Genomic DNA, 21,464 nt, shown 5'->3' with positions numbered 1-21,464 from the left:
GGCCTTGGGCTGGCCCGACCTCCCTGACAGGCCATGCTTACCGGGCCGGCCCGGCACGAAAAACAGCCCAGCAGGCCGTGCCTGGGCCATCAGCCAGGCACGGCCCGGGAGGCCCGGCGTGCCGTGCCGGCCCGACCCCTATCGGGCCGTGCTTTCACTGGCCCGTGCTGCCCGGGCCGGCCCGTTGGCCATCTATATGCACAGGTGCTGCCCTCCAATGAAAAGACTGCATAGCTGGCATTTGTTGCTGTCGCTCAAGGACTTTCAGCTAACTGCGACTTCAGTTGTAGTACAACGGCCTAGCACAAACAAGCGCATGGTTCTTTCTCCGTACCAGAAAAATGTCGACAAAAAGCCTGCATGTGCCACAGAGCTTTCGGCAGAACAATACAAGGAGTCAAGGAGCATGCAGGTGACCACTTCGTCAGAAGCAGCATCTCTCTTAACAATGTGGGGTACAGTACACACAAGCTTCATGTAGTAGTAGTACTATAAAAATATCTGAATCAGTACTGTACAACATCATGCCATATTTCCCCAGTTCAGTTCTGATGCCCTGCACATATTGGACCATGGTTAAATGACAATTACTTTGTGCTGTATCAGTCTTCTTCATCATCATTCATCCATATGTTCTTTCGATCTTTCCAACAGCCGTAGGAAAATCTTTGATTATGTTTCTTTGTATGTAGGCGTATCTACTAATCAGCCTGCAACAAGAAAAACTCGATGAAGCAATTCGGGAAGCAAGAGAGAGGCACAAAACAGAGACATTCACATGCCTTTGCCCAAACGAATAGCAACAGGAAACAAGTGGTGGTATCTTCAACAAATTACTTATGTCATCTCTAATACCAAAAAAACTGTTACGGCGTCATGAGATAGAGGACAAGTGATATGTTGGAGATCGCTCTTAAAAAAGGGCGGCACTCAAAAGGCCCGCCGGGGATAGGTGTTCTGTTTATGCTCATCATGCTACTGTCATTCGTTGACCGGGTCAAATGGGCCACACATCAACAATTCAAGTTCGCATATGCTACTGTGGAGTGCTCATGTGAGCTGTGCCGTGAGAGGTAGAAACATCATTATTCTAAGGGGCTCGCAGCTGGACTCAGCATGTGAGGGCGATAAAAAATTTAACCTTGATGGTCGATACATTTTTGTCGGTGAAAAGCTCCAACATAAAGTACTTGACGCAGTTTCAGTGGCCATTAGCCAAGTTTAGAATGATATCTCTAGAATGCAGTGGCGTTATCAGTGGAGATTCGATCTAACTTACCAGGACATATCTGCCACTCAAATTCCAACAGCGTCAAGGAGCTCCGAATGCTGCGACACCGGAACCAGCGTGTTCGCGACGATTGCGCCGCTGGCCGCGACCGCCGGCACTCCGATCCCTGGAAAAGTCGAGTCACCGCAGCAGAAGAGCTGGGGGATTGGTGTTGCTTGCCCAGGGAAAGTGGCTTCTCCAGCTTTTATGGCTGGACCATAGGTTCCCCTATTCCTTCGGAGAAATCTCCTGTGTGTCAGTGGTGTCCCGACCAATTTCACGTCGCATTTTTCACGGCTAAATTTTGGGCCAAGAGCAAGCTCCACAGCTTTCCACATCACCTGAAAAGTTTGCATGGGAATGTCAGTCACAGTCAAGACAACAAAGTTATTACTTCTTACGGACACTCGATAGCGGTCTTCTTTTTGAAAAACGAGAGTCATTTTGATGATTTCTGTGCCAACTTTGGGGCATTTCTCTCTTTTGATATCAGATCTTGCTTAGACGATGCAAATGAGCACGTGCACTTAAGATGCACTTAAGAACTGGACCAATGAGGGTGAACAGATGAGACTTCCAAGAATATATCTAAACTATCCATTTAACTGCTACTATAGGTACTAATAGTGGCAAAGAATCAAAATTGCATCCCTCGTACCTCAGAACGTTCTTCCTTCAATCTTCGATATTCTGCACTTTTCCTGTCCAGTCCCTCCCACAAACTGAAAGGTTCTGTCCCTGGAGTATATGCATGAAGAATGTGCTTTCCAGGTGGTGCCAGGTCCTTACTAAGAACACTAGGAACAGATACCAACACAACATTTTGTTCACCATCAACTCCTTTGTTCCAATCATCAACCACAATGTGATGGATCCCAAGGTCCTCTCTAGCATTCTGATTCAGTAATGTCCAAGGGTTATGGTGAGAGACGGATCACCTATGAGGAAACACGCATCTTTGTTAAAATGATTTGCTAGATTTCACTTCGGACGAAGCATACCTCTGCATCAAAACCAAGGTGGAGATGCATAAACGATTCACATTGTGGAGTTGCTTTCACTCTATCTTCATATGTTTTTGGGACAACATTTGGTGGTAGCAGATCCAAAGTATCCCACATAGATGCATTGCTAACAACCGCTTTCTTTGCACGGACAACCTGCAAAAGGACATAGTTCCCGACAAGATTTCAACAGCTACATCTTTCTTCAAACCATAGGTTGGATGATAGCAGTCACTGAATGAAAAGTTTGTCTAGTGGCTTAGACTGACATGTGGCACAATCAAGCCACTCAAAAACAGATTGCATAAGACAACATGGTGGTAATTTTTTGCGATCTTGGCCTACATGGTCTGCCACTAATTTAAAGGCATGGAGAAAGGCCTAAACTAACTATGATATGCAGTACTGAGGATAACACTTAATTTGCTTTTCACATAGACAAAGGCTATTAATATTGATCACAGTGCATTCCGATCGAAGGCCTTTTATCTTCGATAAAGGAAAAAAATATTGTGAAATGAAACATTAAAACAAAATCATTGTCTATGATAGGCACATGACATCTAAATCAAAGCCATGCTAGTTGTGGCTGTTATTGGCTTTGTGTTCGTGACATATCACTCATTTCCCCACATGTCTCTCTGTCTTCTTTTAGTTCTGAAGGGGCAATATTTTATTTTGCCTGCCAATAAAATATCTTCTAGAGCTTACTTGTCCACTTTGTAGCTTGACACCAACTGCTCGACCATTTTCGATTAAGATCTTTTCAACATGAGAACGAAGAGCAAGTCTGCCACCAAATTTTTCAATACCACTCACGAGGGCATCTATGATTGCTCCAGTTCCACCCAGAGGGTACTCAAGCAAGCATCCTGGTTTGTACCATTCTGCAAACATATAAACCTGAGGGTGTAGTTAGAACAACTAATCTATAATCAAAAGAACACCTCAAAACCTCATCTTTGCACATTTTAAATTATCCAAGCAATTTTGAATGTTCGCGACAGGAGGATCGCCAAGAAAATATGAAGATGTAAAGAAAGATGGACGTTATGGAACAAACAGAAAACAATATGTCAATATCCATCTGATGATTCATCTAACAGTTATTGCTATTCATCACTAGAAAAGCATGCTGCCACCGTACATAGTTCAGTATTAGCACAAATACAATCACTACTGTGGCCATTGCATTTGCTTGGCTTAGAAGCAGATGGTAGTCACTTGCTATACGTCCTGAAATACAGCACCTGGTATATAAATCCTAGGTACGGATATGTTACCATAAAATTGTCACAAGTTTAGATGAATTAGGTGACATAAAAAGCCAATAAGAATAAATTCTTGCCAACACCAGCATATCTATTTAAATGAAATGAAGGGGCAGTATTACAACAATACTCCTATGTTCCCTATCTCCTTTGGCCCTCGCCACCAGAATCTATGCACTGACAGTAGTAGTCACACAGATTCGGAAATAGATTATTACATCTGTCCGATTGATAGGACACAAACTTGTTTAAAACAAACACATAATGCAAGTTTTCGTTAATGCATTTCATGCTCATGCGTATGATCTATTAGTTCTGGATAGTGTCACATCAGGAAAATCCAAATGCACTGCACATTCATTTTGTGTAGTAATGAGGATGCCTCAACCTTAGATTCCCAGATACAAGCAAGGCAACAAATACTGAATTTTCTCACATTCTAAAATGCACAATTTTCATCATGTGCTAAAGTTTGGGAAAGCACTTAACCGGAAGTTTTTGCTGTTGGAACTTAGATTACCATTTCTGCAGAAAGAGCACCATCAGATTTAACTCCAGCAAGTAGAAAGCACAGGAGATCGATCCAATTACGAACAAAGGGATTTTTCAGCCCCAGTGAATCAACAACTTCTTTGAATGGATGTAACAGTTTTGTAGCGCCCAGAGCTCCTTGGGGCCCCATTTGTATGAATGATTTCAACAACGAAGGAGCATATCTACCGGCAGCTGTAGATAGAATGCCCAAATCGCCTCGAATGGAAAGCGGAGGCAAAGCCATTGCAGCTGCAGACATAGGAATAACTGCATCCTGAGATTGTTTTCAGTATGGTATTAGCACACGCTTTAAGGGAATATAAGAGCATCCTAAGTTACAAACTTTGTGTGATATAGTGCATGTGAGTGCTAACACATGAGGATAACAACTAGTCACCTACCTAGTCACCATGCATTGTTCAGTAGTTCAAATTGTTCATCTACATCTAGCAGAGCCTTTACTAAACCCAAGAATCTAAATATGAAGAGAACTCACAAGAAGTTTTTTCCACTCCTGGACAGCGTCAACACCAACAAACATCTCAAGGTCCTGCAGGCATTACAAGTCGCAGGATCCAATCAAGAGTGGGCATCCCAACATAAACAAAATGCTGACAACAGATATTGTTAAATGTGAAAGACCATTGCTACATTTAATAATCTGTGCTGGTCACCTCAGAAAATCTTAGCCAACTAAAGTCTACATAACCCCCCAACGATTTAGGGTGGACTACTTCACCCCCAAACTATAAAACCGGATTTTCTCCCCCCTGAACTTTCCAAAACCGGTCAAATAACACCCCCCCCCCCCCCAAAGCAGTTTTGGACGGTGGGTTGCTACAGTGACGGTGGTTTTGTCTTTTTCTTTTTTATTTATTTCCGCTGAAATTTTGAAAAATCACAGTAAATCACAGAAAAATCATAAAAATGGAAAATTCAATTTTGTTGGACTCCACATGAGTAGATCTACACAGTGAACATATAATATGATATGCTTTAATACAAAGTTTTTGCTGTAGCTTTAGATCTATGTTTTTCTGTAATTAATTGGAATAATTCATAGCTGCAGCTTCTATGGTTCAATTGTGGTGAAATTTTTATGGTGGACTAATTATTGTATGCTTGCACTGTAGTAAAAAATTCATACTCATTGGACCATGTATAACTTAGTTATAGATTTATTCATGTTTATACTTGTTAAATCTATGCTTTATCTATAATTAAGTTATACATGATCCAATGAGTATAAAATTTTACTATAGTTCAAGCATACAATAATTAGCCCATCATAAAAATTTCACCACAATTGGACCATAGAAGCTGCATTGATGAATTATTCCAATTAATTACAGAAAATCATAGATCTAAAGTTACAACAAAAACTTTATACTAAAGCATATCATATTATATGTTCACTGTGTAGATCAACTCATGTGGAGTGCAACAAAATTGGATTTTTTATTTTATGATTTTTCTGTGATTTACTATGATTTTTGAAATATTTAGCGGAAATAAATAAAAAAAGAAAAAGACAAAACCACTGTCACTGTAACAAAATCCACCATCCAAAACCGCCTGCGGGGGTTATTTGACCGGTTTTGGAAAATTTAGGGGGTAGAAAATCCGGTTTTATAGTTTGAGGGGTGAAGTAGTCCACCCTGAATAGTTGGGGGGGGGGGGGGGGGGAGTTATGTAGACTTTTTCATGCGACAGAAATCTCATGTCCCTCTTTCAATCACCACAACTAAGTGTGCACTGTGGAGCATACAACATCGTAGGGTAATAGGGTTTTGTCCAATATTGAAATGGTCATAAATTGAGCCATGTCTGTCTATCATCCATAAACAACTCTTCTTTGGTTTTTTCATTATTGTCATTATAAGCAAAAAAAAAAAGATTTTGAGGATACCCAATAGTTACTAATTAGACAATAATCAAACATGCGAATGTGTACTGAACCAATATGTTGAAAATCAAGAAAATGCACAAGATAAAATTGAGACTGTAGTAATGTACCCAGTGGCCTATTCAAGAAATATTACCTTGAGGAATTCAGTTGGTCCTATCCGTGAGAGGAATTGTCCTTCAGGTACATAAACCATCCAAGAGTCATAAGACGCGCAAGGGACTGATTGGCCTAACGCATCAAGGACCTGAGCCAGGCAAACAAACCAGAACAATTTGAAGCTGTCACATGATCAATATCATTGTCTGTCTTCGTCCATCCAACTACAAAAATGACCAAAGGCTATACACAATGACGTATCACTTGAGGCCACCTGAGCAAGTGGATTTGCCTGGGGGCCTCTGGACTGGAATCCGGAGAACAAGGATGGCCCTGAATCGAAGTTGAAGCCCTTGATATCGAACGAGTGCGCGGCGCCGCCCGGGCGGTCATGGCTCTCGAGCACCAGCACGTCCTGGCCGTACCTCGCCAGGAGGCCGGCACAGCACAGCCCGCCGAGCCCGCTGCCTATCACAACGACGTCCGCCTCCGGCCGCTCCACCGCCCTGGTCGACCGCAGACCAATCAAACCAACGCAACAACGGCGAGGCGATGAGGAGGCGAAGTCTGAAATCCGAATGGTCAGTTTGGTTGCTGCGTTGCGGTCCGTACCCGGAAATCCCGCGGTTCTGGCCCTCGGGGAACGCGGGGTCGGCGGGGCGCTCGTCCGCAGCCACCGCGCGGCAGCGCGCCCTTGGAGCGGCAGCGGCGTTTGCCGAGCGCGCACGCAGACGCGGACGCGGCGAAGGGGCGGCAGCGTGGCCGCCGTGCGGAGGCCGCAGCGCGCGGGAGGCCAATGCCGAGGCGGCCATCTCGGAGTCGCAGAAGCGGAGGGCGACGGCGTCCGGCGAGGCGAAGGCGCTGGGAGACGACGAGCAGCGTGAGGACAGAGGAAGGCGAGGGAGTAGTGCGAGTGAGGCCGCGGCTGGGGACACGTGGCGCCTCGCCGGCCGTTCTCCGTTCGTGGCGGCCGTTGCCTCGTCCAGGCCGGAGCGATGCCACCGCGCCGTGGATCAAAGCCACATGGGCCCATAGAACCTGGGCTTTAGGCCCATATACTAAGAAATTCAGCCCGATGTATCGATCCGGCCCATTAAACATTTATACTGGGCTCGTCTCGCCGTCGCCGTCGAGGCGAGCTCCGTGGAAGCTTTGCTGCAAGGCCTAGGTCCGTTCGAGGCGGCGGCGGACCGGCAGCTCTCTTCTCGGCTTTGCTTTGGCGGCCGCCTCGTCGCGCACCTGCTGGTGGGCAGTGGTCAGCGGCTGGGCGGTCCGCGGCAGGGGCAGCGCCACCGCAGCCAGGGGCGCCGTCACGCTCGCATCCACTGAGGCCGGCGGCGGCGGCTCCGCGGCTCGAGGTCGGCGCGTCAGTGCGGCACCGAGCCACCGTCCCACCGAGGAGGCTGGAGCACCGTGCACCGAACAGCGAACAACGGAAGAGGAGCAGCCGAGCAGGTTTGAATACTCTGAGTCTCTGATCGATTGCAGCACCAACTATGAATCAGTTCAGTATTCAATTGGCTTCCCATTTACTGATATTAGATCAGTATTTGATTTTTTTGAAACCCCTTCAATATTGAGAATAAGGGCAAAGTAAGAGAAAGACTAGACTCAGGAATATACGGGTAGAGACAGACAGAACTTCCAACATCTTTTCACTGAAAACTGAATCTTGATCACCAAGATGGCGATGGCAACTATTGTTGTTATTGTGAGACAGTGGAGAGCTTGATCGAGTGGTCTGAATAGTTCAGAGATTAAGTGTTGGACTGGAGGTCCACGCCTCCACGCTTACTTTAAATGGTTTGAAGCAAGAGACATAATGACACAATAGCCAGTCTGTCATCCAGTGGTGAAAATAATCAGAAAGGCCAAGCTTTGATTCGTTGAACAAGGGAACAAGGCCATCAGCAACGACTAACGATTATTAATCCATGCAATCTGCTACGCACTTAAGAAATCATCAGAATAATACATACTCAATCCTGCTGATTAAATTAGAGATCAAGATCGTATCAATAACATTGATTAGAATTGCTACTCGCAACCACCAGTTTCACTGTGAGTCCATTTGTGCTCACAGTTGCATCTGCTATATATTATGTGTTATATCTGCTATATATTATGCAATTATAATTGTGTGGTAGTATATATGCCAAATACTAAACTTTAGGTTGTTACTTTTTTTTAACCCCCTTCATATCTTTTAATACCCAACCTCAAAATACTGGACCCACCACTATTGCAGGCAGGGGAGAGGTTCCAGCTATGCTCGCCGCGCAGCCGCCACCGCCGCCTGAGGCGGCGGGTGAGGATGAGAGCAGTTGCCGCGGTGTCTTCATGGAGTTCATGACCAAGTAATTCATTCTCTCTTATGCGAACGGAATCCGTTTCCTTTTTTGACTGAAATTTGTGTTGACCTGAGCTAAGCTGATTCTTCTATCTGTGGTGACACAGGGTTGCTCAGTTCGAGGAGCTCGCTGATTCTGGGGAGCGATTGCTTGGGAGATTTCGTGAGGAGCTTGGTTAGTTACTCTGATATGCTCTCCTTCCTCTTTTGTTGGCACAACTGATATGCCATGGAGGTTCAGTTTATATTATCCACTGGGACGCAATCTTTAACATTGTGATGGTATTATGTACTGTTCACCGGTTAATTTTCTGTAATTGTGTTGACTGAGGCACTGAACAATCTTATTGCAGAGTATTTTCGTAGGCCGCAGATTCCTAAGGAATCAGATGTCATGAAGCAGATACTTAAATCCAACTGCACTGTCAGAATGAGGTCCTATATTGAAGCTGGCTGCAGGCTTCACTGCCAAAACATCTCAAACATAAATCAGCGTATGTTATATATCTTTGTTAGTGAACAACCCTTTTTATTCTTACATGCTAATGGTTGATATGACGCGCTTATTTGAATTCGTTCTGTACATGTTTTTTTTTTCCTGAACGGAAGTAGTACGCACTATGGAAGGTCCTGACTCTAGAGCTTCCTCTTAATTGAGCGGCAGAGCTCCTGCCTTTACTTTAAAAAAATTGTGATTTTTGAGCTACTTCTATGTATTCTGCTGTTATTCTTGGATTTCTTGTTGAAGTATGAGTTCTAGACAACATAATTGTTCAATTTTAATGATAATTCCATACCCTTTAATCAGTTTGATATTGATTTTTTCTTTTCCTTGTGCCAGTAAGTTCATGCGAAGATAGACTTAAAGATCATATAAAGAAAGGTACTTGATCTTTGTATCTTATATGAGTTTGTTTATCTTTATCCTGTTCAATATTCACAAGCACTTTTTAGTGCTAAGACCTTGCTGCAATTCTTGTGCAAAGTTTATAGACTGCCTGAGTGGCCAGATGCAGTCAGATTGGCGCAGCAAACGTTTGATTGTGATCCAAAGGAATTTATTCTTATGTCGGACAGTGAAACGTTAACTAATGTATAAAGTGACAATCATAATCCTGCATTTTATGTTATGCAATAATGATAGCATACATAGAGCGACCGTATCAATTTGGTCAAGATACCGTTTTTAGAGACCAACCTATTTGTTAAACGGTTACCGAGTTTGAAGCCTTACACTTGTCATGTTTTGGTCTTTACATGGCTGTTTGGCTCTACGTTTGGCCACAAGTCCCTCCTACCCCTCCCTCCTTAAGAATAGGAAGAAGGGCTGCCTATCTTTCCATTAGTAGACAGAGGGAAAACGTTTGACCAAGATACATGCATCATTGCGATTTTTGTCCTTGGTTCATATTTTAAAGTTGGAGCTATGGGTTTATAATATCACCTTTTTACATGTTTGTGAAACTCTTTGGCTCTAATTGATCTTGTGTTCCTTTTATTTTCTCCTAGTTAAGACTTTGCTTGAAGAGCTGGAATGTCTAGTCGAGAATGTCTATGGCATCACACTAACAGCCAGTTTAAGTGCTCTGGAAGTTTCAGACAGTCAGTGCCTTGACAACATGCTAAGTACCGATTGCTGCTCCATGGAGGTAGAGTTTTCTGTTTCCATATTCCTTTTTCTAGTACTTTCAGTGTTCTGTTCATCAGAGAAAAAACTTGCTGTCTGCAATGATGAAGTGAAATGGAAAATGGGCGACAGGGTGTTTCTACACAAGAGGAGGATAAAAGTGCAGATCAGTTGGACACGGATGTATCGTTCGTTACGGTGATGGTCATGGTTCGCAACATGCTGAAGCTTGACTACATGATGCAGGTAAATTAAACCACATCCATGTGCCAGCCAGAATGTGCATTTGCTATCGCACTTTACATTTTGTGGCATCCCAACTCTATTTCTTTCGCCCTCTTGATTAATGAAGGCTGCCGTTCTCTTCTACAGGAAAAGATTATCAGTGCATTGTCCTTGAAAACACCTTCATCAGAGCTCGAGGGATACTGCCTCATGTTGAATTTACGGCCATACATCGATGACGATGTGATGCGTCTTGCGTGGAAAATGTGTCCCTGAAACTTTGGCGTTCGCGATGGTAGCAAGGGCAAGGGGGTGGATCAAGCAGGAAGTTGTTGTGCAAGACTCAAACGCGATCCTATGAACAGCTGGGCATTGGGTGCTTGGAGTTGTTTCTGCTGGGATGGATCATGGATGTCTGGTCTGTTCATGTGTTTGTAGAAGATAAGAGATTCTTCAGCGTGATGTATGCGTGTGTGTTCATGATCATGATTGTGTACTGGAGAAACCCATAGTTTGTCAAATTGGGACCCTTTTTGAGTTTTTTTTTTCCAGAGAAAGATCCCAAAACTGCTTGTGTCACAGCGCTGCCGCTGCCTTTTTTTCTTTCTTCTCTTCCCTGTCGTTTTCCGAAACCCTGTCGTTTCCTTTTAATTTCTGCATCATCAAGAATTCGCCAGATTCTTTGCTGCCAACTCTGTCGTTCGAGGCGAAGAAATCGTCGCTTGGATCCTCCAGTTTGGGTCAACACTGTGTACTAGAACAGGCTGGAAGTGGAATCCAACCCGGGGTGCCCGCGCACAGCACACGGCACCGGGCTCGTCCTTGTAGGCTTGTCTGCCAGATCGGCCGACGCAAGCGCGGGCGCCGGCGTTGCCTTGCGATGGAGAGCCCCACGTCGACGGTGTCGCGCCCCGACTTCTACGACTTCATCGACCGCATGCGCCGCCCCGCCGCCGCCGACCTCTTCCGCTCCATCAAGAGGTCAGTCAACCCGCCCGCCCCGTGCTCCGGCCTGGACACGCAGGCACGCCCCCCGAAAAATCGTAGCTTGAATCAATCGGTCAATCTAGATTGATTGCTAGATGTAGATAGAATGAGTAGAAGACACCTGCTTCCTATGGATTTCTCTGACCTGCGGTTAGCTTGGCGCCGGCAGCTTCCTCGTCTCCTTCTCCTTCCTCGAGTCCAATGCCGAGGAGGACGGCAGCAAGGTCCAGGCCTTCCTCGCGGAGATGGAGAGCGCCATCAGGGACCATCCGCTCTGGACCAACGCCACCAGCCAGGAGATCGACCACGCCCTCGAGGTGAAGAAGCCCTGCCCCACTGATCCTTGTTTTTCACCTTCATTGACAAATTTGGGTTCCAGACGCCCTGATGAGTTTTTTTGTGGGCTAGGGCCTGGAGAAGTACGTCATGACCAAATTGTTCGACCGCACGTTTGGGACCTCCACTGAGGATGCCGTTACCGACATGGAGATCTCGGAGAAGATTGGTCTCTTGCAGCAGTTTGTTATGCCTCATCACTTGGATATACCCAAGGTCCTGCATAACGAGGCATCGTGGCTGGTAATTCATTCTGAGCTTCAAGCATTCACAATGCGATTTCAGTCCGTGATGGTTGTCATAAGTTGCAAGGATGGGAGTAATCAATGTATGCCACATTTTAATAGCTTGATTTATCATTACATGTTTGATCGAAATGAAGCCCCAAGATAGTATTACTTGGATACATTTGCTAGCTTCATCAATATTGAAAAGGGTGTCAATTGTCAAGTATTCAGCTCTGTTTTTTTTCTGTTATCAATTATGTCCTAGTTGTACTGTGTATTCAAGAAGTTGCTGGTTTTAATCATGTAATATCCATAATTTTAAATTATCCAAATTCCCATGAAAGAAATCATTCCAGTGATACAGCCAAAGCTCATGCTAACCATGACCATACTTTTTCTGCACATGCCACTCTAGCTTGCAGTGAAAGAGTTGCAGAAGATTAATTCCTTCAAAGCACCACGCGAGAAGCTTCTATGCATCATGAGCTGTTGTCAAGTCATCAATAACTTGCTTCTGAACATATCAATGTCAAATGATCGAACATTGTCTGGGGCTGATGAATTCCTTCCTATTCTTATCTATATTACTATCAAGGCAAGCAACTCCTGGCAACTGTTTATTCTTGCTATTTCTTCTTACTGATTGAGTACAACTGAGAAGCTTTCTGAAAAATTTATGTAGGCCAATCCTCCTCAGCTGCACTCCAACCTGAAGTTTGTTCAGCTCTTTAGAAGAGAAACAAAGCTAATTTCGGAAGTCGAATATTATCTGACAAACCTCATTTCAGCAAAGATGTTTATAATAGATGTCAATGCTCGCTCACTATCGATGGAGGAAAGCGAGTTTCAGAATCATATGGAATCGGCAAGACTAGCTACTCAAGTGTCTGTTGCTAGCCCAAGTAGCTCACAGGGGCTCCCCACATCTGCAAGGGCAAATCAGGAGGAAATTGATATGGCAGGTTTGCTTACTATATTAGTCAATTTATCCAAAGAAGTTTGCTTGACCATGGGTTTGCATTCCAGTTTTCTCTCACAAAACGGTTCATTTTTTCCATCAAACAAAATGTGGTTTTTTTGTTCAAAGAAAAACATAATGTGGTTTTTATTGTGATCTTGTCCAAGAACCATTTTACCTATCAAATAAAATAAAGTGGTTAGCTCTTGTAGATTTTTTCCTTTAAATGGTTGTTATGCGTTCCAAGCAATTTTCTGGGCTTCAATCCAGTGCTTAATATTATTGAATAATCATACTATTCAAAGTGATACATGTGACAGGTCCCAGATTCCCTTTCATGGATTCAGAAACTGAAAGCTTGACTCCAGGGGAAGTCAAGCAGCTGCATGATCTGTATAGGCAAGTTGTCACAAGATATACACTGCTGTCTAAAGCTTTAAGAAAGTTATCCATAGATGAGGATCAGCTCATTAATTCAGTGCTTGACTCATGAGGTGATGTGAAGATGCTGGTGGTATCAATCATAAGCAGCCTCCATATCCACATTACTCTTGTGCTTGTACAGCGGAGTAAAAACAAGTGAAATCTTGTTTCCATTAGTTGCAACCTCGTAGGAAAAGAACGAGGTCTTTAGAGTCAATGCATGTCACTAATGCTCCAGCAAGTCCAATGCAATACAGGTATGATCATATAATCTTTTGCATGGATGTCTGCCTTTTCAGTGACCTAAAGAACAGTTCTCTCTGCAATCTCACTGTAGTTCTGATGCTTTCTTGTATGTTCCTCTGTTGGCGCAGGGCACAGCAGCTGTGAGTTGAGCATTACGCATGGGAAGTGCTGCTTTTGCTAATCTTATTCCTGATAGCCTTGGTTCACTACAGTTGTAGCATTGTGGTGCCTGAGCATGGTTACTTCATGACTTATACTTAGGTTGGGGGTCCTTTATTCACCCGAATGGATCTTCCGAAATCAGTGCTGAAGGAACCGAAAATTGGCGCACATGACATTGCCTGAGTTATTGACTTCTAAACTGTGTTCGATCTGCCACCGGATGTCTCACAGTTTTGGCGTCGATGGGCTTGCTGCAATGGAGAATATGAATTCTAACCTGGAATGTAGGCCAGAAAATCACTACTGGGGCAGGCAGGGATAAAGATGGAGTAACATAGGCTAGGAAAATTCTAAAGCTCGACATACTAAACAACGGCGTATGTTTGTTGATTCCAAATGTTGAGCCTTGAGGTTTGAGAGTTGTAATGTTGGGGAAAATGTAAGCGTGTAACACTATTTCTTTTCTTCTTTTTTTGATAATAAGGAACAAAATGTGTAAACAGAAGATAGACTATCTAGAACAGGGCAGTAGTCTCTGTGAAACTTTACAGAAGACAGACTATTGAGGAGAGTGTTCTCCAACTTTAGGAGAGTGATGTTGTTGGGATCGCTGCTACTCCCTCTGAGATAGTAATCGTGGAATGTAGGCGGGCGAGGTTTGGGTTCATGGCGGCGGCGTGGGTGCGACGTTGTCCTGGCGGCCGGCGTCGAACACAGGCGAGAGAGACCACGGGGGCACAAGGGGAGCAGGAGAGATTAACTTGATCTCTAGCTATCTTCTCATTAAGCAAGTTGTCGGGTATCGATATTAGGGATACTCCACGCTAACTTCCCCAGATGGCTCGAGCCACGGTTTCCGTTTCGCCTGACCCAAGGACGCGGTTTCCGCCTCGCCCGACCTCGGGCTCCGTCTCGCCCGACCTTAAGGACGCGGGCTCTGTCTCGCCCGATCTTGAGGCCGCAGGCTCCGTCTCGCCCGACCCCTTGGGTGCGGGTTCTGTCTCGCCCGACCTCGAGGACGCGGGCTCCGTCTCGCCCAACTCGAGGCCACGGGCTCCGTCTCGCCCGACCCCAAGGACGCGGTTTTCGTCTCGCCCGACGGGGACCCATACCGCCGCCAACCACTCCAGGGCCAAACGTATGGGCTTGGGTCAAAACTCTTACGCCGGGGAAGAGGCTGGCACGCCTCGATGTAACCCGTGGCCATGACGGACCATACCTGGGGATTCACATTAAGAACAGTGTCGGACATGCCTGTGCTGTTCTGCCTAATACTCGTACGGACACTGACAGGCACGTCAGTTCACCACGACGTCCGCCGGGACATAGTGAAACATCATGACCGGCAGATGACGCCTGCGCGTGGTGCCAGTGACGAACAGGGCCGCGACATGGAGCAGTCCCTGTTGACATCTACAGGATCAGCGGGACCCACATGAAGGGGAAGAAGGACCCGGCAACCCTGGAAGCCTTTTTCTCTCTCTCGTTCTTCTCCTTTTCCTCCTCTGTAACCCACGCTTTTCCTTCGCCTATAAAAGGGGAAGCAGGGCGCCCTACATGGGGATGAAAAATACACAAGAGCACGACACAAGCACACGGCTGAGGGGCAATCGAGCTCTCAGCACCCGTTCACTCCTTCTACCAGAGACTTGGGATCCTTTCCCTCTCTCGCCTGTTTGTAACCCCTACTGCAAACCAAGTGCCGGTAACACGAGCAGCAGCGAACTGGACGTAGGGACGTTCTGCCTGAACCAGTATAAACCCTTGTGTTCTCTGAGCACACTATCCGAGCCAAACGCGCAAATACAAATTTACTCATCGGTGGTCTGAAAACACCGACAGTTGGCGCGCCGGGTAGGGGCTTTTTGCGCGTCTCGACGTCCACATCAGGCCTCAGATGGCTAGTCACAGCGTCAGCTGGGTCCCGGGCGCGCACGTGCGCTTCGGGAACCTAGACTTCATCATTACGACGGAGGGAGAATTGGCGCAGGTTCCCGCCACCATCCAACCTCTCCACTCCGCCGGCCTCGACGCGATCGCCGAGGCGTTTGAGGAGCTACAGCTGCACGCACCGGGGGCCCTCGCCCCCGGGAGCAACTAGCTCCTCGGCTTCGATTATGGGAGGCTAAAGTGCCAGCTCGGCGCCTTCCTAGATCCCCGACCGTCTTGGGAGGACCTGCACCGCCTCACCTTCTAGTTCGCCAACGTCATGACGTAGCTTGCCGGAGGAGTGCAGCTCTCCCCAAAATACCTCATCCAAAACGCCCCGACAGCGCTCCCGTTCGGTCTGTGCAATGCCGCAGAGACCATTGGCCACCTTGTGGCGCAGCACACGCCTCCATCCCCTATGAACGATGAGTTCGTGGGGGATTACCGAATACGTCGCGGAATCTTTCCACGACCTTCTCGTGGGAGAATCGGAGTCCCTCTGACTCTGACTCAAGCAGGGGGAGCCATCACCCCTCGCGAGAATGTTTCATGGCAGGTACCCCCGAGGGATATGTTGAAAGCATCCACAAGGGAGGGGCTACCCCAACAGACGACCTTGACGACGAGGTCGAGGGGGATGCAGGGGCCCCACATCGCCTGTGGGTAGAGCAGCTGAGGGCGCAGCACCAAGAGCTCGAAGAAGCACGACTCCAGCTCGAGCAGGAATGCGTGGAGCTCAAGCGAGAGATCGAGCGCCATGGAGACAATGGGCGTGCACGTGCTGCAGCCCGCGACGTGAACCGGAGGATCATCGAGGACGACAAAGCCCTCCCACACTTCACCCGGGCAAGCCAGAACATCGCTATCGTGGCGGCCTTGCTTCGGGGGCTTTCAGGGCCCACGACGCCTGGGGATCATGGGCCCATCGCGAGATTTGCATGCTACTCGAGGGCGCGGTGGTGCAGCAGGCCGAGAGCTCGCTATCCCGATGACGCGAGCTCGGCGCCAGCCAGCGTGCGCCCTCAGAGCGACTCGATAGGGACATGTCAGTCCACCAGGCACAGCGAGGCAGTAGGCCGCGTGCTGCAGCCCTGGTGCATGAGCGTCTCGACCTCCACCATGACGCATGCGACACCCTAGATGCCCGTAGGTGTGCCCATGACAATAAGAGGGAGGAGGCTAGCCGCGGCTACCACCCTCATCGTGGCGGACGCTACGACAGCGGTGAGGACCAAACCCTAAGCCCTAACTTGCCGAGACCTCAGGCCTTTGGCCGACACATCCTCAAAGCCATCTTCCCACCACGGTACCAACTACCGACCAACATCCCGAAAATACTCTGGGGAAACAAACCCCGAACTATGGCTCGAGGATTATCGGCTAGCTTGCCAAGCTGGTGGAGCGGACAGTGACAATTTTATTATCCGCAACCTGCCATTGTTCTTGGCCGATTCGGCGTGAACATGGTTGAAACACCTTCCGCCCAACCGAATCCAAAGTTGGGCAGACCTAAAAGAAATCTTCGTGGGAAACTTCCAGATCACATATGCGCGTCCTGGGAACCCATGGGATCTCACAAACTACCGATAGAAGTCTAGAGAAACTCTTCATGGGTACATCCGGCGCTTCTCCCGATAGTGCAAAGAGCTGCACGACATCGCTGACACCGACGTCATAGGAGTTTTCCTGTCCGGGACCACCTACGAGTCCCTGGTTCACAAGCTAGGACGTTGAAAGGTCCTTATTTGGTTTTGGTAATTGAGTGACAACCCTAGGTGGACTAATTGTGTTTATGTGAGATACACAGGTGATTAGTCCACATGTACATGTGTGTGAGCAACATATGCCATGGAGGTGGAAATGGCTCGGAGATGTTGCAAAGCTCACACATGTGATGATGAAGGAGCTCATTGCACTTGAGACATGACATTGAGTCATGTGATCAAGGTGGAGAATATCAAGACATGACTTGGCTCAACGGACCGGCTGCAAGTGTGAAGGGCAAGTTGAGTGATGACTTAGCGCCGATGGACCGAGGCAACGGTGAAGAGCAAGTGAGGTCAAGATCGATGAACCAATACGGTCACGTGATGATATGAAGTGGATCATATCATTTGGTGATTGGTTGGTGCATGTGTTGCATCAACAATGGAGGAGTTGGAATGGAATGCCCAAGGCAAAGGTATAACCTAGGGCATTTCATTTCACCGATCATAGGTGTGTAGCGAAGTTGATGACCGGGTTTAGGATAGATGGCCGTACTATCAAGAGGGGTAAACTTGTTTGCATATCGGTCATCTAGTGCCACTCTAGTGATCTAACTTTGCATCGTTGCTAGGATCAAGTGGCGTGGCTAATCCTTTGAAAAATGGTTGTGAAAAGCTAACACACATACACATGGTGGTGTACACTTGGTGGTGTTGGCACATTTGCAAAGGAGAAGAAGTTGGAGTTGATGCGGATCAACTCGGTGAAGAGACAGAGGCAAGAAGGTGTCACTGTAAGTGACCGGACGCTGGCCTCGACAGGATCGACGCGTTCGGTCAGTAGCAGCAGTTGGGCGCGATCTCGATCAAGTGACCGGACGCTGCACAGTAAAATTGACCAGACACGCAGGGCTTGTGTTCGGTCATAGGTGACGTACGGTGACATAGGCGGCGCTGGAGTTGGCTCGCGGGCGCAGAGCTAATCGAACGTTGGTCTGCATCTGGTCGTGCAGGAGCGGACGCATTCGGTCGCAAAACAGAGGCTCGGGGAGCTCTCTAGAAATGACCAGACTCAGGCGGTGGCATGTTCGATCTTGGCATAGAGGTGCATCCGATCGCAACTTAATCGTTGGCGCGTGAAGTTACCGTTGAGATCGAGTGGCTCCGGTTGAACACAGAGTGACATGTGGATGGCGTAGCGTGACCGAACGCTGGCAGGGTGCGTCTGGTCAATCTAACCGACACATCCGGTCATCCTGAAGTTTGTCCAGTGAAGGGGTAACGGCTATTTTAGCTCATGGAGCTATAAATAGAAGTGTTGGCTGGCCTTTGGCCGGTGATCTGAGTAGAGTGGAGCACACTAGAGCCTTGGTGGCTCATGTGGTAGTGCTTGGGAGCCCTCTAACTCACTTGAGCTTGATAGTGTTCATCCGATCATGTGAGTGAGCGATTCTAGTGCGATTGCATCGTGAGGTTGCATCGAGTGGCACTAGGTGGCCGTCTTGCAAGCCGGTGGTGCTTGTTACTCTTGGAGGTTGCCACCTCCTAGATGGCTTGGTGGTGGTCTCCGTCGAAGCCCGCAAGAAGCTTGTGCGGTGCTCCAGAGAAGAGCTTTGTGAGGGGCATTGTGCTCGCCCCGCGGGATCCACGAAGAGCAACTCTAGTAGAGTGAGACACGAAGGGCAACAAGTGTGAAAGGGACTGTGATGCCAAAGAGGGGGGGGGGTGAATTAGGCAACTTAAAACTCTAACTCTAAACTATGGCTTCTTTTTCTATCCTTAGCAAAACCTATGCAAAAAGATAAACTATCTAAATGTGCAACTACGGTTTTGCTAGTGTGTTGCTATCTCTACCGCAAAAGGAGTTATGCAAACAATGTAAATGCAGAAGCTAAAGAGTAAGGTAGAGATATGCAAACTCCCATCAATGACTCCGGTATTTTTACCGAGGTATCGAGAAGCGCGCAAGCGTCCCCCTAGTCCTCGTTGGAGCCCCTCGCAAGGAATCCCTCGTAAGGGCCAAGCTCCCAGTCAGGTAACTCCGTGGATAGCCTCGGGCCTTCCCCATGTGCAAGTGGGTCTCCGATGTGCCTTTCGGCAAGCCTCTCCCAGACCGCTCCCCACCATCTTCACTATCAAGCTTCCGGCCAAACTGCCGTGGGCCTTGTTCCCTTCGGTACATGGTGGCGGCCACACCACAAACGCGGTTGGTGTGGTCTCACAAGACTACAAGCCCTGCCGAGTACAACAATGGTGCGCGCAAACACTGAGTGATAAGAGGTATGCAAACCTCACTAAACACTAGGCCTAAACTTAGAGCAAGCGCATAAGCGGTGTTCTAATCAACCTAAGCACTTCGCAAAGCACCTACGCTAATCACCTAATGAATCACTAAGCACTATGCAAGTGGAGATCACTAAAATGGTGTATCAACACCCTTGGTATGTTTCCTCAGCTCTCCACACCTCAAATGGCCGGTTGGGGGTCTATTTATAAGCCCCATGGAGAAAGTAGCCATTGGGGACGAAACCTAGCTTTCTACTACTGACCGAACGCTGCTGTCGTCCTAACCAGACGTGTCCGGTCACTCACAACGGTCACTTGGTCTTCGGCGTGATCAACTGATCGGATGCTAATGGCATCCGGTCACAACTGCGCCGCTCTGGAACCTCTCTATATGATGATCGGACGCTACTGTTCCCGCGTCCTGTCGATCATCCGCCAGCGTCCAGTCAGTGCTAAGACAGTGAGCAGAGACAACGTCGCATCCGGTCACTTGAGTCCTCAGCGTCTGGTCACACAGGCAAGCGCGCTCATGCTAGGGGTTACCACCGGACGCGTCTGGTCCTGGTGTCTAGTCATGACACTCGGTCACCCAAAAACCCTTTCTTCTCTTGTCTCCTTGAGATCTTTGCGTCCGGCTTGGTTCCATCTTGTGTCTTGGACTTGTGCTTGATCTTGTAGGTCTTCTTTGTAGCTTCAAATGTCTTGCTTGAGGTGTTGATCATCCGAATCCCACCATTGCCTAAGTCCAAAAAGCATTTGCACCCTATTAGACTACAAAACAAACACTTGCAAACTTATTAGTCCAATTTGGTTATGTTGATCATCAAACACCAAAATCCAAACTAAATAGGCTAAGGGTCCATTTTTCTTACAATCTCCCCCTTTTGGTTATTGATGACAACACGACCAAAGCAAGCAAATAATAAAAATTTTGGAATTTAAAAAACTATTTACTTGCTAGGATGCAATGCAAAGGGCAAGGTTATATGATGCTAAAAGATACCACATGTAAACATCTTTGGAAACTTATCTTGCCCTTGCAAATATCCCCATGTGGCATTATGGATTTAATCCTCCCCCTAACTCCATAATCCACTATCCTTCCTTTCTCGGACCATTACCACTTGTAATTTATTATGATCGGGCTTGCTTTTGGTCCTACAGATTCTCCCCCTTTGGAATCAAACACCGAAAAAGAAGACATTAGTAGCACAAGGGAGGGTCAAACTTTGTGATCCTTTGTATATGGAGTGGAATAGGTCACAAAATTTGACTCTCACTATCGGTGCAGAAAGTGACCAACATGTAAATATTTGTAGTTTTGCCGTATGTTGCGATCGGAGGTGGCCTAGCACTCAATGACATAGGGTTTATACTGGTTCAGACAACGTGCTCTACGTCCAGTTTGAGTCGGTCGGTGACTTTATTCCTGAGCCTAGGTGCTCAAAGTTTGCAGTGGGGTTACAAATGAGAAGGAGAAAGATGGGGGGGGTACAAGAGGTCCGGTCAGACTCTGGTCTGAGGGGCCGAGAGTGACGGGAGGTCCGCTATGTGCTAAGTGTTCACGCGTGAGCTTATGGTTTGAACCTGGTGGTTTTGTTGTTGTGTCTTAGTGAACTGATCGATCCTAAATCAACTTAATTGTGATGGAGAGAGCGCATCCCCTTTTATAGATGAAGGGGATGGCCTTACAAGTGAGAGGGAGAGAGTGCGTATGCTTACTAAGTCTTGTTGCCCACGCAGGAGGGTACAAGATGATGGTAGGCGCCCACAATACTATTTAATGTTAGATGCACGTGGGAGGTTGTGTCGTCTTCTTCTGGTATGGCAGATGTCGGTGCCTGCCACACCGTTGATACCCAGAGGCATGTAAGGGGTTTTACCATGTTCGCCTGGTATGGTAAATACCGGCGCCCAC

The 21,464-nt window shown here is 47.1% G+C and overlaps 3 protein-coding genes across 3 annotated transcripts; 2 read left to right on the top strand and 1 right to left on the bottom strand.

Annotated features, from left to right (window-relative positions):
- Window positions 1-420: 420 nt before the first annotated feature.
- Window positions 421-7,007, bottom strand: LOC136519001 (prolycopene isomerase, chloroplastic-like). The gene is made up of 10 exons (XM_066512673.1): window positions 6,697-7,007; window positions 6,359-6,590; window positions 6,122-6,232; window positions 4,576-4,629; window positions 4,066-4,353; window positions 2,986-3,177; window positions 2,272-2,430; window positions 1,929-2,165; window positions 1,280-1,611; window positions 421-710 (listed from the first exon to the last, which is right to left on the bottom strand). The coding sequence occupies exons 1-9, from the start codon at window positions 6,894-6,896 to the stop codon at window positions 1,297-1,299; spliced, it is 1,788 nt and encodes a 595-aa protein (XP_066368770.1). The 5' UTR covers window positions 6,897-7,007; the 3' UTR covers window positions 421-710; window positions 1,280-1,296.
- Window positions 7,008-7,406: 399 nt separating this feature from the next.
- Window positions 7,407-10,873, top strand: LOC136516688 (uncharacterized). The gene is made up of 8 exons (XM_066510157.1): window positions 7,407-7,539; window positions 8,333-8,441; window positions 8,542-8,609; window positions 8,788-8,928; window positions 9,276-9,317; window positions 9,944-10,083; window positions 10,194-10,307; window positions 10,434-10,873. Exons 2-8 carry the CDS (start codon window positions 8,353-8,355, stop codon window positions 10,560-10,562), a joined length of 723 nt encoding a protein of 240 aa, XP_066366254.1. The 5' UTR covers window positions 7,407-7,539; window positions 8,333-8,352; the 3' UTR covers window positions 10,563-10,873.
- Window positions 10,874-10,964: 91 nt separating this feature from the next.
- Window positions 10,965-14,191, top strand: LOC136516687 (vacuolar protein sorting-associated protein 9A-like). The gene is made up of 7 exons (XM_066510156.1): window positions 10,965-11,267; window positions 11,443-11,590; window positions 11,682-11,852; window positions 12,252-12,431; window positions 12,519-12,798; window positions 13,115-13,474; window positions 13,592-14,191. Exons 1-6 carry the CDS (start codon window positions 11,167-11,169, stop codon window positions 13,285-13,287), a joined length of 1,053 nt encoding a protein of 350 aa, XP_066366253.1. The 5' UTR covers window positions 10,965-11,166; the 3' UTR covers window positions 13,288-13,474; window positions 13,592-14,191.
- The last annotated feature ends 7,273 nt before the right edge of the window (window positions 14,192-21,464 follow it).

This window comes from Miscanthus floridulus, chromosome 17 (genome assembly GCF_019320115.1).
Source record: "Miscanthus floridulus cultivar M001 chromosome 17, ASM1932011v1, whole genome shotgun sequence".
NCBI lineage: Eukaryota > Viridiplantae > Streptophyta > Magnoliopsida > Poales > Poaceae > Miscanthus > Miscanthus floridulus.
This window is presented reverse-complemented; position numbering and strand designations above follow the sequence as displayed.

Excerpts from the sequence above, each read along its gene's own strand:
- LOC136516688 (XM_066510157.1), top strand. The coding sequence starts at position 8,353 with ATGCTCGCCGCGCAGCCGCCACCGCCGCCTGAGGCGGCGGGTGAGGAT. Across the intron at positions 8,610-8,787 it reads GAGATTTCGTGAGGAGCTTG|AGTATTTTCGTAGGCCGCAG; the intron begins GTTAGTTACTCT and ends ATCTTATTGCAG. Across the intron at positions 10,084-10,193 it reads CCGATTGCTGCTCCATGGAG|GGTGTTTCTACACAAGAGGA; the intron begins GTAGAGTTTTCT and ends AATGGGCGACAG.
- LOC136516687 (XM_066510156.1), top strand. The coding sequence starts at position 11,167 with ATGGAGAGCCCCACGTCGACGGTGTCGCGCCCCGACTTCTACGACTTC. Across the intron at positions 11,268-11,442 it reads CTCTTCCGCTCCATCAAGAG|CTTCCTCGTCTCCTTCTCCT; the intron begins GTCAGTCAACCC and ends TGGCGCCGGCAG. Across the intron at positions 11,591-11,681 it reads AGATCGACCACGCCCTCGAG|GGCCTGGAGAAGTACGTCAT; the intron begins GTGAAGAAGCCC and ends TTTGTGGGCTAG.
- LOC136519001 (XM_066512673.1), bottom strand. The coding sequence starts at position 6,896 with ATGGCCGCCTCGGCATTGGCCTCCCGCGCGCTGCGGCCTCCGCACGGC. Across the intron at positions 6,233-6,358 it reads AGGCAAATCCACTTGCTCAG|GTCCTTGATGCGTTAGGCCA; the intron begins GTGGCCTCAAGT and ends TGCCTGGCTCAG. Across the intron at positions 2,431-2,985 it reads TCAAGCTACAAAGTGGACAA|GTTGTCCGTGCAAAGAAAGC; the intron begins GTAAGCTCTAGA and ends GTCCTTTTGCAG.